We start from the raw sequence: 16,144 nt of genomic DNA on the forward strand, positions 1-16,144 counted from the left end.
CTGTGTTGGATGGTGGTTCTATTAATGTATTCATTTGTCAGAACTCATTTTCCTATGCACTGATGATATGTGCATTTCACACTTAAAAAAGAAAGCCCAGGTACTAAAAGAACATGCCGGCCAATGTAAGGAGAAGTGACTGAAGTGGGTTCATGTGGGAAACGGGGACACAGATGTCTACCACATGGCTTAGACCAGACTGAGAAGTCGTGGTCGAGTTCCAGACATATTTCTAAGTTGGAGCCAACAAGAGTAGCCGATCAATTGACTTTATTGTGAGGGTATATTGTGAGGGAAAGAAAGGAATAAAGGCTGACCCTTGGGTTTTGACTCTGTGTGTCTAGGTGAGTAGTGATGCCATTTACTGAATGAGGCAGAAGTGGTTAGAAGGAGGTGGTTTGGGTGAGAGGGTATAGGCAAGGAAATCAAGACTTTGGTTTTAAACTTGTAATGCCTGTCAGACATACATATGGAAATGTCAGGTAGGCACGTAAGATGTATAAGGGTGGAGTTCAGGGAGAGGTCAAGTGCTATTATAAATTTAGAGTTATGGGACTGAATAAGACCTCCTGAGGAGCGAGGAGAGATAAGGAAGAGAACAGGACAGAAGCCCAGGACAGGCTGCTGGCATGTTTCCTGGGGAGCTAAGATTTTGTAAGAATAAGATGTGGAAGCAGCAAGAAGGAGCAAGAGGGGTCCCATCCCTCCTCCAGACCATGTAGTCTGTAGCATGTAGAGAAGAAATGGCCACCTCTTAAGAGGACTGCAGGGTAGGGCGGTGATCAGGGACTCGGCCAAGTTTGTCATCCACAAAACCCTCTATATCCTAATACTCTCTTTAAACAGTTCTTTGATCTTGTTCTAACAAAAAACTAGAATGTCAAAGCAGGGTTCAGTTAGAACAAGATAATTAGGGAATGTTCAAATAAATGGAGGAGATACAGGATTTTGTTGATGGCAGATTGCATGTTCCAAAGGGCACAGTGGCAAGTTCAGAGAGATTGGGAAGAGGTGGGTGATTGGTTCAGATTCTGGGATGTACAGTGCAGTGTGAAGTTAAAGAGACTGGGTAATGGCAAATGACCTAGGAGACTTGGCTGTCCAGTGGGTTAGAAGCATGCTAAGATGAGCTTTGATGGTCTTTTAGGAGCACATAAGTAGTCAATTCTTACTGGAGTTTCCTTTTGGCACCTCAGCAGTTTGTGGTGATGAGGCAAGTAGTGCGACCTTAAAGAACAGTGGCCTTCCCAGGACCAGGGTTCTACGGGCTTTTCTTAAACCCCACTGTGACTGACAACAAGACTGGGGGTAGGCAGTCTCTCCAGGATCTGGGGCTGTCTTTCATCACATTTCTGAACCAATCACTATGGCCAGAGGATTGGGATTACAGAAACGATGGATGTCTGAATTTCAGGGAAGGGATGTGTACATGTGGTTGTGTGTATATGTGTGTCTGAGCACTGGGGCTAAGGGAAGAGGTTGCTGAGAATTACAGAGAGATAAGAGAGGATGGTTATTGAATGGCCAAGCCAAGCATACTCATTGAAGCACCTAACCCAGCAACCAGCAAACATAATACAGTTGACAGAGTAAACTTGGGAAGCGAGTGGAATAATATAAACATATCCCCGCTTTAGAAAAATAACAGGAAGCGTTATTTTTAGTGATGAAAACGAAATCACAATTTTACTGGCAATATTGTATTTTAATTTGATCAAGGATGAAATCATTTTGTTTGTTTAAGCACTTATCCATTGCAAAGCCCAGAACATTTAATGGTGTGTTATCTCAATTTTGCTAATAATTGTACTCAAATATTATTGCCCATAAGTACATGGAATCAGTTTTTAAGACACTTCTTTTTTTCCCCACACAGGAAGAAATGAAAACATTGCAGAATCCTTTAGAGCAAGTTAATGATGGAAATTATTTGCTTGAAAAGTAAGTAAAAAATACTCAATAAAATTAAATTATTTGTGAGGTTGAAAGCCTTGAATGAAAGAAAAAAACTACTTGGCAAGGCAAAAATGAGTAAGTAGTTTCTTATGATATCATTGTGGTCAAGACCCAGATATATGTCTCATTTAAGATATAGTTAGATTTATGACTAGTAGAGCTATGATACACAAACTATACTGATTAACAGAGTAATTGAATGTTTGGAGATGTTTTTGGTGGTGTGTTTGAGGGCTGGAAACTTAATCCCACCCTGTCTTTGGCTTTTAAATCAATAATGTATATAGAAGGCAATCATAAATTTGCAAAAAACATAAGAGTAACAATAAAACTAATAAGGTGAACATTCAAAATAATACTGCAGAATGGAACAGAACTGAGCTGGAAAAAGAAGAAAAAAGAGCTAAAAGTCTTCCATTTAGGTTTTCTTTTTTTTAAAACTGTACAGTTAGAGCACGTGAGATATATTCTGATTTCAATTTATGGATAAATACTTAGAGGTTTTATCTGATGTTAACATGAGGCCATGATTGACTATGGCTTCTAAAAATATTACCACAATATTAGACTGATTAGTAGTCATACATTGTCAAGATAAAAGAAGAAAAAGTTAACAATCATCAATTGGGCATTTACAATGTACTCCGTATTAGTAAACACTTACAGATATTTCCTCATGGAACTCTGATTACAGCCTTTCGATACAGGCATTGTTATTTCTATTTTACAGACAAGGAAAGAGGCTCAGAGAACTTTTAGCACTTGTGTACGTATATTCAGCTGAGAGTGGTAAGGAAGAATGAGAATCAAGCCCTGGTTTGAATGCCGCTAGAGCCCCTGCTCTCAACCACATACTGAGTCCAAATGTCAAGCCCATGTGGTGTCCTGTTTGGCTCTCGACATCACATTTTAAAGGCACAGTGACATTCCCAAGAGAACCAGAGGAAGTCAGTAAAATTGTGAGAGTTCTGTAACCATGTGAAACTGCCACAAAGAGCTGAGGATTCGCAGCTTGGAGAAAAGAAATCTCAGGACATAATGGCTACCTTTAAACATTTGAAGATATTTTCCTATCAAAGGGGCTAAATTCTTTTTATAGAAAGCAGAATAAGGACCAATGAGCAGGCTTTATTGAGAAACAGGTTTGTGACCTGTTTAAAGGATAACTTTTGTAAAAATTCAGCCTTCTCAACCGAGTGGACTTCTTTATTCAGGGGTGAGCCGACAGATAACTGAAAGTGCCCACAGAAGAGTCAGGTGCTGCTGAAAACATTCCTAACAATGGAAGACCTTGGACTTCATTCCCCTCTCTGCTCTTTCCTAGCTGTGTGAGTCTGGAAAAATTATTGAACCACTCTGAGCCCCAATTTTCACATAGTTAAAAATGAAGACAATAATACTGGCTTGACAGTCTTATTGAGAGCATTAAATGAAACACCCACGGTGACACAGGTGGGTGTTTGGACCTGATAGGTTCTCAGGTTCATTCCATCTCCATGATTCTAAGCATTTTCTATGTTACCACTTAAAGGATAGCATCGGCCCTTTGATCGAATCAAGTTTCTGAGATATCTATAGATTTAATTTAACCTTGTTATGTCTATTCTCATTAATATAAACAAAAAGAGTAAAATAGTTCAATTTCCCCACCCTCTCTCATCACTACCATCACTAGCTATATATAAGCAATAATAACTAGAGATTTTGGCTGAATTAGAAAGAAAACTTTTCTTCTATGGAGATTAGCGTTGTAATGATGTTAGGTCAGTGGTTCTTCACCCTGGCTGCACTTAGCATCACCCAGGGAGTTTAATAAAAATGCCCCGTCCCAGACAAATTGAATCTGAATCTTTGGGGGCAAGGTCCTGGGATCAGTATTTCTTAAAAGCTTCCTTCATGTGATTCTAATAAGGACTTAGGGTAGAGAATCAGTGGTAGATGCATTTTAGATTCTTTTTGGTCATTCAGTAATCTCATGCAGTTTAATTCTCTGAGGACACACTCTCTCTGTGATGTTCAGCCTCTTTATCTATTAAATCTGCCTATCCTGGTTTTTCATTATTGATTTTAATGTAAGAAGTGAACTCTAAAAGTTTTTTTCTGCTAATTGACCACAACTGTATATTAAACCTCTCAATAACACCAGCTTGTATCTTTCCCATCTCTCTGCTCTCAGGCAAGATATGCGAAGATTAATGGTATATATGTGGCTCCTGCCTCCCCTCCCGCTCCCATTCTTTCTCATTATCTAGAGGCCTGTGAAAGCTAAAAGCTTCTGGAAATGGCCTGTCTGCTTTGTATGTTTATTTTTCCCAGTCATGATTGAGGAATTCCACGGATGGGAATTAAAGTTCCCCTCAAAGCATGCAGTCCTATGGGGTAAAATTCCCTTTTATGCTTGTGCAGGACAGAGAAAACAATGACTGCCAGCCCTAACAATTAAACCCTGGGATTCTGGAGATTTTCCTGGTCTGCTGCTGGGCAGGGTTGTGTCCTTGAAAGCTGTCATATTTGATTGAAAAATTGGTATACTTGGAATGAGCAGATTAAGCATTTCATTACAGCTGTAGCTGACTGAGATGCTGATGTAAATCATCTCAGCTACTTGAAATGACCGTAAGTTAAGTGATAGTGGTGTCATAGCAGTTGATCGGTTATTCCCTCTTGGAACATTACATTTATTCTGAATGCTCAACAGGGTTTTGTGGTAGGCAGTGTGAAGGGAGGGGACACTGGAACTCCATTATGCTTGAGGTCACGTTCAGGGCCAGTCAAGTACATCTGTGTGCACACACACACCACACTCGCTGAAGCCAGTAAACAGAGAATGACAATTAGTAAGATCATTAATTAGGAGGCTGCTTATGACTTTATTGTTCTTGATAATCATTTAGTAACTTAACTAAGACCTTAGGCTGACAGCTATTTTTCGTAAATATTAGATGGGGCTGGATCTTTGGTAGGAAATGTGTGATTGCAAGTCACATATTCTCCTGACATATAATCATGTTATTATTCACAGGTAATTATTGATAGAAGGTATGCAGCTACCCAATTTAAGCCTATAGGTGTTTGTAGTTTATAGCTTATTGAGGATGTATATACTGTAAACCCAAATGAGAAAATTTGTTAATATAAAAAAATTTTTTCTTTATGAAAACTTGAGCTTTGTCTTTGATTGCTGCATATCTACAGGTCCCATAACACCTCACCTATATCTCTATTGTCCATTTTGCTAATTTGTTATTTAGGAGTTTAATCTACAAAATCTTAAAGTATACTTGTTATAAGGCTGTTGTCCCTACAAGAACATAGAATTATACAAATGAGGCTTTTCATGCCCACCAATCCTGGTTAGGTCCCTCTTTGTTTCCCCTTTAATGACGTTCATCACATTTGTGATGACTTAATATCCATCTTCTCCTGGACTGTAAGACCGTAAGAACAGGGACCACGTCTAATGCTTTCACCATTGTAGCCCCCATACTTCGCATCATTCCTGGTACATAGAAGAAGGTCCTCAATATATCTGTACGTGAGTGAATGAGGATAAATTAATGATGGACCCTGAATGCTGACAGCATAGAGCAAGCAGCGTTTTTTTCTCTGCCCCTCAGCTTCCAAGGTGGGCAATCACAAAGCTATCTTGGGCTGATGGCACCACCTACTGGCCATGAATGAATTTCTCTGATCTATACTGTGTTTTCCCCACCACTTGGTAATTTTTTTCTGCAGAAGGGAAAATAAGTTCATTATCTTAATAATGCCTCCAGCATAATGCTTTTTTCTTATCTTTTTCCTTTCTTTACTATCATCGTAATCCTGGTCCTCATTATCTGGCCAATTCGAACACCTTTCTAAATATCTTCCTTTACTCTCCTGGCTCACTCCTACTGCAAACCATCCTTAAATGTTCTATCCATCACATTTTCCTGCTTCAAATTATTTGTTTCCCTCCAACAATGTTTTTCACACTGTAGGTCACAATTTATTGTTGGTTTGTTAAATCAATTTGATGGGTAACCTCTGGCCTTTTTAAAATATCTGAAATATAATTTAAAAATATCAGAGAACATTATTCTGGGGGAAAAGATGTTTCTTGAAACTTTAGTTTCAGTTTTACACACACACACACACACACACACACACACACACACACACACACACACCCTTAGCTCATTGCCTGTGTATTGGATTAAGATGTCAAATATTTATGAAAACCACAGTCAGTAGAATTAAGTTTAATACATCTGATGTTAAAATCCTCCAAGCATTACTTTATGGTAGTGAGACTTGAATATTAATGTGGTTTTTGCTGAGTTTAGTATAATCTCTCTGAGCTTAAGATTTTTCAATTGTATATTAGGGAAAATAAAACCTAATTAATAGAGGGTACTGTGAGAATTAAATAAGATAACACACGAAAAATGTCTGTGACAGTGTTTTGCACACATTATGTGGCCAATGACTGTTAGTTTTCTGCTTAGCCAAACTTCTTTCCTTTTATACTTCTTTTATCCTCTACTTCCACCAAATATCTCTCTTTAGTGTCTAAAAATTGCTTGACTTTTTTTTTTTACCTTCTTTCCTTTGTTTTAATATCTTCCTCACATATATTACCTTTCATGTCTCATCTTACTTAATTCCTATCCATTCTTCAAACCCCTGCCCAAGTGCCACTGTCTCCATGAAGCCTTCCTTGACCACTGTAGCCCACAGTGATCTTCTTATGAGCTCACAGAGACAGAAAGAAAGATTCAATGGCAATGGCACCATCGAGGATGAATGAGAAACTCTCTACAATTTACTAGTTGGGTGTTGCCATGGGATTTATAACATTTTCCTTATGTTTTTTTTTTTTCTCCCACTGTAATGGTTCAATATTTTGCTTTTCTCTTCACTTAAAGAAAATGATTTTCACGCCTTAGATATGAATGTTGAGCTGAGTGGTAGAAATCAAAAGAACAGCAAAGACGAAGGCAAAATCGAATTTTCTTTTATGGTATGGTTATCTATCTATCATCCATCAATAGGAATTAGGACTCTTTTAATAATGAACCAAATTGAATATATATCTGCTTTTTTAAAATAAATATAATTGGTGGTATTATTGCTATAATTGTTAACTTTCTGGATTACGCTATATTGAGACATTATTTCTGTTTGCAGTCACCAGCTGGCCATGGATGTAGAGAATAATATTGAAAAATATCATCTCAATCTACAGCCCTTGGAATCAAAGGTGAAAATGTAAGTTATTTCAGAGTTTACTTTAAAGCATTAAAATTCTTGTTTTATTAACTTCTGAACTACTCTGGAGTTTGGGGGTACAAGAATCACACATTTATCTATTTCACACTTATGTGTTACACATTATATCGTCTCTGTTCTGAGCAGTAACAAAGCTGTTTTGGGCACACACCACTGTGACTGGATAGGGTAGGGGATTATCTGATTGTCATCACTGCATTTCTTGGTTTTCCCCTTCCAGGCTGAATACTGTTCTTCAGCTCCCAGTAGCATTTTCCATTGTCTTTCATCTCAGCGACTTGGTTAATTCCACCTTGGAACAACACAGTTGTTTCCACCTCAGGCCATTTCTTTATTACACACACACAAATACACACACATCCTTTCAACCAACCCTCTTCTTTCTTCCCATTTCCATTTCAGCTCAGCTCTCATCTAAATATTTTGAAAAAATATATCTTGTCTTTCTCACTATTATTTTTTAAATTCTTACTAAGGCCAAATGTGAGTCCACTTACCCCACTATAAATGAGTATTGCATAAAAAATCATGCTAAAAACAGCTCCATATTAACAAAAATGAAATTAATAAGATACGTCAGACAGACATATTATAGAACAAAATGACAACCCTTTAAAATCATTTTTAACTAGAGAAGGGGTCTATCAGAATCACCTTAGAAGCAATTTTAAACTATTCACACCCCCTTTCTGTGATCCTTTTCCATTCTGACTCCCCTTTAGGGTGCATGTAAGACTTGCCACTGAGAGTATATGTAACACACACACACACACACACACACACACACACACACACACAGCTTAACACTCTGAGAAGTGACTGTCTAAGAAATTAAATATACTTGAGCTTGGCCAGGATCACTGATAATTTGCCAGAAGCCCAAAGAGGACTCTTTAGAGAAGAAACCACCCTGAAGGTGGGAGCCTTGAGATGTACAACTTTGAAGAGCAATAAGCCATTGCTGGATTTAGGAAGTAAAACAGAAATGATGCAGATACGTACGATCCTGCTGGATAAGAGCAAATATTAATACATACCACTATAAATCTCTATTACCCTTGGTTATCAGTAAAAAGCTTGCTTCTGAGTGAGCACATAGGGCTACTTCTCAAGGTAGAGTTCTAACATGGCTTCTGAACCATTTGTCCCCCCAACCCAGGAAACTCTGTGTCACACTTACTAGAAGAATAATCAACAGGCTACCAAATCATTTTATGCAAGCGATGTGTCAGCCCCACTATACAAGATGTTAGTTTCCAACCATAGGTTGCTTTATCCTTAGGCATTTTTTTTTATTCTGATAACATCCTCTGAAATGAAAAAATACTGGAAAGTTGACTACATGAAAATTTAGAGTGTTCAATTTGAATGCTGAAATGAAGTTAGGAAACCTTTCTGTTCTTTCTTAGTTTCCATCATCTCTAATATGCAGAGGCAGAGGAGCAGTTGCGAGGAAGAGGAACAGGCAAAGAAAAAAATCTCTGTGCCTAAGATGCTAGCCAGCTCAGAACATCTGCGATCCTATTTGTAACTGGTTTGATGAAAGAGTCTCAGCTCAGTGAGGTGCAAACTGAATGGCTCTATCTCTTCTAATAACTCTGGACCCCATTTTCACTCACTGGAGGAAGATGAGGGAGAGAAAACTTAATCTTGCCCAGTAATGGAATGTGAGTCCTATCAGACAATTTAGTTCAGTTCGGTGGCTCTCGACTAATCTGGTTATTGAATTTTTAACTCTCATGACAGGTTAGACATCTCCCCTCCGCACACATCCGGCCTTCCCTACAGCTCTGCAGCCCGCTCTCCTCTCTTCCCTCTCCTCTTTCTACTCTCCGCATCTCCCCTCCTTCCTCCTCTCTCGGCATTGCCTTTCCTTCTCCTTGTGTACTAAACACCAAGGCTGCCCCAGTTTTCTCATTGACGGTGAACACTCAAGTTCCCAGTCAGTTGTTTCCTTTAAAATACTTCTAGGAGGCTCTTTTATTCCTTGTGGGAAGGACCATTAGGTCTCCCCTGAGACCTCCACCCTTAGTGTAGGCTGCACCCCTCGTTGTGTCCCTTGCTCTGCTGAGGCTGTCTACCCCAGGCTGACCTTGGCACCCTCCACAGGGAGAATCTTGGCATACCCCCATTTTAGCTCCCCAAGAGATGTTCCTCAGACATGAAGAGCATTGTCTATGAAAGATATGGTCTTGTCCCAGGTTCCTGAGTCACTCAAATTTCATAGGCTTTCTCTTAGAGTCTTCTGACTTCTGTTGGTGGGAACCAGCTGAACATCTACCTTCCCCCAGGGGTTAGAGGGAAGTGAGGTTACTGTATCACAAAATTTACTTTTCTAGAAACTCTCCTCTCCCCTCCCTGAGGAGGGGGAGAGAGTAATAGGTTTTAGTGAAGGTTTTCTGGATGGTCTAGACCTGCAAGCCCTGAGATAGGATGCGCCTTGGCAGTTCAACCTCTGAATATAAAAGATAAAGCGAGATGAGAGCTGTCGTCAGGCGTGGCTGCCTTCACTGCATCCCTGCGCTCTCAGAGACCCCAGGTTGGGGTCGGGTGGGTCAGGAAAGGGTCTCAGTTATTTTCTCACACTCAGGACAACGTTAAAAAGAAAGAATTTGATAAGAAAGCCAAAACCCGTATGTGGTAGTACAAAGTATCAGTGGAAGGAGGAAGAGGACTGTAGGGAAAGAACATGTGTGTGGGGAGGTGTAATTTAGATGAAATGTGAGGAAGAGTGCATTACCTGGTTCATGAATGTTAAGAGGTAATCTTGAGTTTTAGACTTGGAGGATCAAAGGATAGCATGAAAAGGGCAAAAGCAATCAAGATTGCACGGCTATTAATAAAAAGTCATTTCAGGGGAGGTAAGAGGCAGGTTTTCTGAAGATCAAGCAAAGGCAAGCCTCTCAAGTCAGAAAATTTAGTGAAAGCAAAAGTAATACTGAAAGCACCACAAAGAAGGTCTTCAGCGCAACTCGCAACTCGAAGACTACAGATTAATGTATTCTTGAGAGCCGTGGCTGGAACAAAGTTCCAGGAATGATGCACACATCAAAAGACCATGGGTTTTAACAAGGAGGCCTGACCACAAAGAAAGGAAATGGACTCATCGGGTCCCTTCAAACCTCTGCCCTTCACATCAGGGTCACTCCTTGCATGTTGCCATAAGAACTAAAATGCATCTTCCAAGTAAAAACCATCATTTGAAAGTTGTTCATTAACTGTGTACAATCTCTCTCCTTATGTTTTAACAATATTTTGTGCTGGAATAACAGAGGTCTATTGAATACAAATCATCTTTTAAAGTCTGCTCACTAAATATGTTCAATTCCTCTCCTTATTTTTTTATTAATATGTTTGATTTAGTGGTGAAACATTTAGATTCTATAAAAGAGGGAAGAGAGACGCGTACACACACACTCTGGAGAAAGAAGACAATTCCCAAAAGAATTTCAGGGATAATTTGCAATAAAGCCTTATTAAGTTGCATTTGTTTAAGAGTAATGCCTATCAACTTCAGTCAAATGTTTAATTAAAAGAAGATATGAGATAAGAGAGGTTGTGAGCATAGAGCAATCTAGGTTCAAATCCCAACTCTGCTCCTGACGCACTGTGTGACCTTGGGAACACTGCTTACCACTCTGGGCCTCCATTGCACGCCTCTGTGAAATGAAGACACTGACCATGTTTTAAAGGATTGTAGTGACCTTTCAAAGAAAAAAAAATCCAAGAAAAGCATTTAGCCTAGTGTATTTTTTCCTTGTAATCGTGCCTTTTCCAAACATATTTTGATGTCAAATTGGGCTAATAATGCCGGTAAAGATTTTTAAGAATCCAGCTAATAATATTGATGTATGTGATTTGCACATGTTACTTAAATATATTTGAAAGTGTTTGATTTTTGTAAGTATTTATAATGATTTCTCTAGGGTCTCTATTTGTTACGTTTGGGGCTAATTGACTTAAGATACCTTATCCTTGACTCCTTTCAAGAATTACAAATAAGTTATTGGTAGTCTCATTTTGTGGGTAAGCAAAATGTAGGCCAAGTTTAAGTATTTTGCCCAAGGCCACAGCTAATGAGACATAAAACTGAGCAAGAACTTATATCAGTGTAAACACACTTAGTTGAACTCACTTCCTCCAGAGACCACAGTGTAATCTATGGCAACGTAGGGAACTATTTCCTCTAAAAAAGAAAAAAAAAAAAAAAAAAACCACACCCTAAAAACTGTCAGAGCAGCCCCATCACATTGAAGTGGCTGGAAAAGGCTGGGAAAGACTGAGACACAATCTTGTCTTAAGCCCCACCCCTGGTGTAGTGATTGACAATTGGGAGGAAAGTCAAAAGCCAGAGCTTCTTACTGAGCGGCAAAAGGTTCATACCGCGCATTGGTCACCCCAACTTTTAAGACCGGCACCGGAGAAGTGAGCTGCCAAGACCTCTGGCTTTGAACACCAACCTCGTTTGCGTCCTGGAAACCCAGGGTGCCCTGGCAAACCCAGGACCGGCCCTTAGAGGGACCGGCTGGTGCGCAGACTCACCCACCCAGGGCCGGGCCCAGCGTGGAAGCAGCCCTTAGAAAAGCGCCCAGGCCCTAAGTGGAAGAGACTCAGTTGCTAATTTTAAAGCATTGGCCTGAGGGGCGGGGCCTGCTGGGATACTCCGGGGTTGGGGTGGGAGAGCTCTCCCTCCGCCTTGCTGAACAGGTAGGCGCCATCTTTATTTCCTTTCTTTTTCTTTTTTTTCTTTTTGCTTTTACCCCCCTCCTTTTCTCTTTCTTACCGCCCCCAGCAAGTACCGTCTTTGCACTCCCTCTCTGCCTCACTGTAGTCAGTGGTCACCAACTTCACACTCTTCTCCTGCCACAGCCCAGGCCACCAACACCTCCCAGAGCGGGGCTCCTGCGCGCACTTGGTGCTCTTGTTTTTGTTTCAGATCTGGTGATCCAGTTTTTGTGGCCGCCCCTTGGGGGCCTAGCTCTGGAGGCCAGGGTAGGGGCCTGCGTTCTTGGGCCCCACAGGACTGTAACAGTCGGAGAGACAGTTCTTGGCAGATGCCACTGTCGGGGCCCTGCACAGAAGGTAGGCTGAAACACACTCCCAGTCTTTATAAGAAAGGCCTGTTCGTTGTCCAGGAGCGTTGGCCTGAGGGCCAGGCTGCTTGTTGGGAACGCTTATACGGGCCTATGGGGGTGCTCTCTGGTACACTGAATCTGTGTGTTGTCCCTCTGCCTCTCTTTACTTCATCACTATCTTCCAGAAACCAGCTAGACCCTTGTCTGGTGCCCTGATTTCTGCGACTGCCACCAGGAACCATGGCTCTGTGGCTTTAAGCTTGCCATTCCCATGGGACTGTAATCAGTGGAAAAAGAGTCTAAACACCTACCACCTTGGCACAGCAAGAGGCATCAGACCCAGGTGTCCAGTCTTTCTGTGAATGAGGCCTATTAGCTTATCATCACAGCTGCAGCCTGAGGGACAAGCTTCTAATAAAACACATATCTAAGGGCCAACTGTGAACCTTTCCTGAGACCTAGGAGGGCTGGCACTATTTTGCATTCTCCCTCTGTCACATTCCAGAGTACCACCATCTCTCAGAGGGTGCCCTAGTTTTCACAGCTGGTGGCTTGGATTTTGGGGCTACCACCCAGAGGTACCCCTTGATTTCCTGACTCTGGTGGCCAAGGAAGGTTGAGTTCTTTGGACCCATGGGACTACAACAATTGGAGAGACAGCTCTTGGTAGGCACCTACCCCCAGAACACACACTGCAGTCTTTCTGTAAAGAAAAACTACTTGCTTGTCCTGGAGCTTCAGCCTTAGGGGCAGGTTTTATGTTTGACACACAGCCTGAAGCTAGGAAGGTGTTCTGAGCAAATGTACGCAGGGACACGCTATCTTTGAGCTTTCCCTCTGCCTTGGCGATAGCTCACCCGTATTTCCCAGATAGGAGCTTATATACTTGTGTAGAAATCCCGATTTTTGCAGCTGTCGCCCAGGATACGTCTTCAGATCGCCTGGCTCTGGTGGAGAGCCTGGCTTATAGCTTACAGTCTCGCATTCTTTAAAGCTGCCGCCTGAGTGTCTGGCTTCCTTCCAGTTAGCTGGAATCTAGGTACTGACCGAGATCCTTTTGGGGACACTGAGGGGTTTTGACACATCTTGGACTCTTGGGAGCTATTAAAAATAAAATAGCCTGCTTGGACAATCACAAGAGTTTTAGAGATAACCAAGAACTAGGGTTGAATGATAAATTTCATCTCGTATGCAAGACCAATTTTTCAAGACTGGGAGAGGTGGCTATTTCATCTAATGCATAGAAACCACCACAGAGAGTCAGGCAAAATGAAGAAGCAAAGGAATGTGTCCAAATGAAAAAATAAGATAAAACCTCGGGGAGGCGGGGGGTGGGGAGGAACACCATGAAATGGAGGTAAGTAATTTACCCGATAAAGTGTTCTAAGTTATGGTCATAAAAATGCTTACTGAACTCAGGAGAAGAATTGGTGAACACAGTGAGAACTTTAATAAACAGAAAATATAAGGAAATGCTGAACTCAAAGTCACAGAGCCAAAGAATACAAAAAACACACTTAATTTCTAAACAAACTTTCTCTTTCTTCTTTGAGCATTTATTGAGCTATTTCTGGGACACAATCTTAGAAGAATATATTTGTTGATCATCTACTCATTATATTCTTGTGAGGATATCTAGTGGAGGAAGAGGACCCTTGGAAAAGAGGTGTTGAGCTGGCCTAGTCTGATACTCTTCTCTTTGACTAATTAATATCTCTCAGAGCTACTTTTCTCTTTCTTAGACTCAGTTGCCTCTGTGTACCCTATTTCTCAAGTGCCTTCTCAAGTCTTCATAAAGAAGAATGTTATTGGAGCCCAGACCCAATTTGGCCAAATTTCCATCTGTGAGGGAGTTGGAGGTTTTTGACAGAGTGATCTTAAATGTTGGTGAAGAAAATTGCAGAAAGATCCAGAAGAGTATGAGTCCATGATGCTTAGGAAGTACCAATAATCAAAGTAAGGAGCTAAAGTCAGGAATTACAAACTTGGCACGAACTGAAGTGGAGGGGAAGCAGGCTAGGGACATGGAAGAAAAAAATACTGACTTCTTAATCTCTGGTTTAAGAACTGAAATGTCACTTGCAAATTCCATAGAAGTAGGAGGGGGAAAGGAGATGCTCAAGTGTAAATTCACCTTTGCAGACCCTACCTGAGTTTTGATCAGCATTGTTTGGTTCTTTAAAGATGTCACACTGCCCCCTTGCGTTCAACATGCTAAAATGTAATCTCTCAAGTGGCCCCTACATTTTTTTTTTCTATTATTTTCTGAATAATCAAGGCAGAGAGAGAGGGAGGGATGGGGGAGAGAGAGAGAGAGAGAAAGAGAGAGAGAGAGAAAAGAAGAAAGAGAAAAAGAGAAAGAGAAAGAGAGAGAGAGAGAAAGAGAAACTTCTTTTTAGTCACTTTTCAAATGTCACATGTTTTTAAGTTCTCGATGGGCAGTTTTACAGACTTAGGTCCCCTCAAGGGCCAGAGCTTGTCAGCAGGGCTATAGGAGACATTCAGCACTTGAAGCTCCTCAGATGATACGGCAACCACTAACAGCTTCCAGAAGTTCAGTACTCCTTAGTAAAATGGGTCCTGGAAGGAGCAGCGGGACTACCAGACTTGGGCCTGTGTTTTTATAGGACTATCTTTGAGATTGTGTTTAAAACCCTTAAACCAAAGAAAAATAAGGATGCATTTTGAGCAAGCACTGCAAATAAAACAGTGACCACATATAACCGAAACCACAGTAAGATTCTCCTTTAATGGGACCTGAAGTGTGTATATAGTTTGGAAGGCTCTTAAAAAAAAAACCCTAAAACATATCTTCTTTTGTAATTTTATACAAACCATGAAGAGCCCCGCACAGGGTCTTGGGAGAAGCTTTTGCCCTCTAAGTAAGGGCCACTGAAGCTTGTGTTTCAGGAAAATTGGCCTCTGACCCCAGGTTATTGTTTCACTGCAGTTTCTGGACTTTTCTTTGAACCTTAAAATTCACAGAGACTTCATAAATTAGAGGACACATACACATTCAATAACATAGTAGCATTTATTTATATATATATCTCCGCTGGCTGTTGAAAATTGATAGTCTGAACCATTCTAGCTAAATGAAAATAAATCAGTTTGTTTACACAAAAACAACTTTAGTGACTTTAGTTGTACGTGGAAGAATTATAGAACAGGTGTTTCCAGGAGTCTAAAAGAGAGAGTGAAGGAATTAGTGCAACCACTTTAAAAGGCTGTATCCTGATAATTGGTCTGCATGTCCTGCTCACTCCCAGGAGAGGGTAGACTGCTCACTGATCACCTGTGAAAACCTAGATGTTAATCTCAAAGATTAGAAGCCAGTCCCCAAAACAATTACTTAGCTTTCACAAAGAAGAGGTTTCTGTTATCCAAGGCAGGAGGTGAGTTTTTTTTGGATACTAAGTGCAGGAAATAAAAGGCTTCCTTGGGTGAAATCTCAAGCAGCTACCTACCTAATCGCATCTTAACATGATTTTCTGTGTACTATGTAACACTTTCAGATATTTTGTGTTCTCTTTCCATTTCTTTATCAAACATTACCTGTTTCCTTACACAGTATGTAAAATCTATGACCACAGGACTCTTGCTTGTATTGTTCCCAGAGTAGGGCCACTCTGACCTGCAGACTACACTATAAAACATCACTAAACGCCCTTCACCTCGAAGCCTGTGTGAATGGCACCCCCTAGAACTTCATTGCAGTCTCTGTCCAGAGCCTAGGGCTGACCCTGGCTCAGAATAGTCCCTCAACAATGCTGTATTGAGTGAATGAGTAAGTGATATGTCAGCCTATTTATTATTCTCATTTGAAATATAGGATAAGAAAT

General features: G+C 40.7%; 1 protein-coding gene across 1 annotated transcript in view; it reads left to right on the forward strand.

Annotated features, from left to right (window-relative positions):
• Positions 1–16,144, forward strand: part of LOC107512925 (schwannomin-interacting protein 1) — a 774,922-nt gene that overhangs the window by 279,122 nt on the left and 479,656 nt on the right. The window contains exons 3-4 of the mRNA XM_016148925.2: positions 1,877–1,941; positions 7,126–7,206. Coding sequence (XP_016004411.2) covers positions 1,877–1,941; positions 7,126–7,206 — 146 coding nt within the window. The remainder of the gene's footprint in view (positions 1–1,876; positions 1,942–7,125; positions 7,207–16,144) is intronic.

This window comes from Rousettus aegyptiacus, unplaced genomic scaffold (assembly GCF_014176215.1).
Source record: "Rousettus aegyptiacus isolate mRouAeg1 unplaced genomic scaffold, mRouAeg1.p scaffold_m13_p_4, whole genome shotgun sequence".
NCBI lineage: Eukaryota > Metazoa > Chordata > Mammalia > Chiroptera > Pteropodidae > Rousettus > Rousettus aegyptiacus.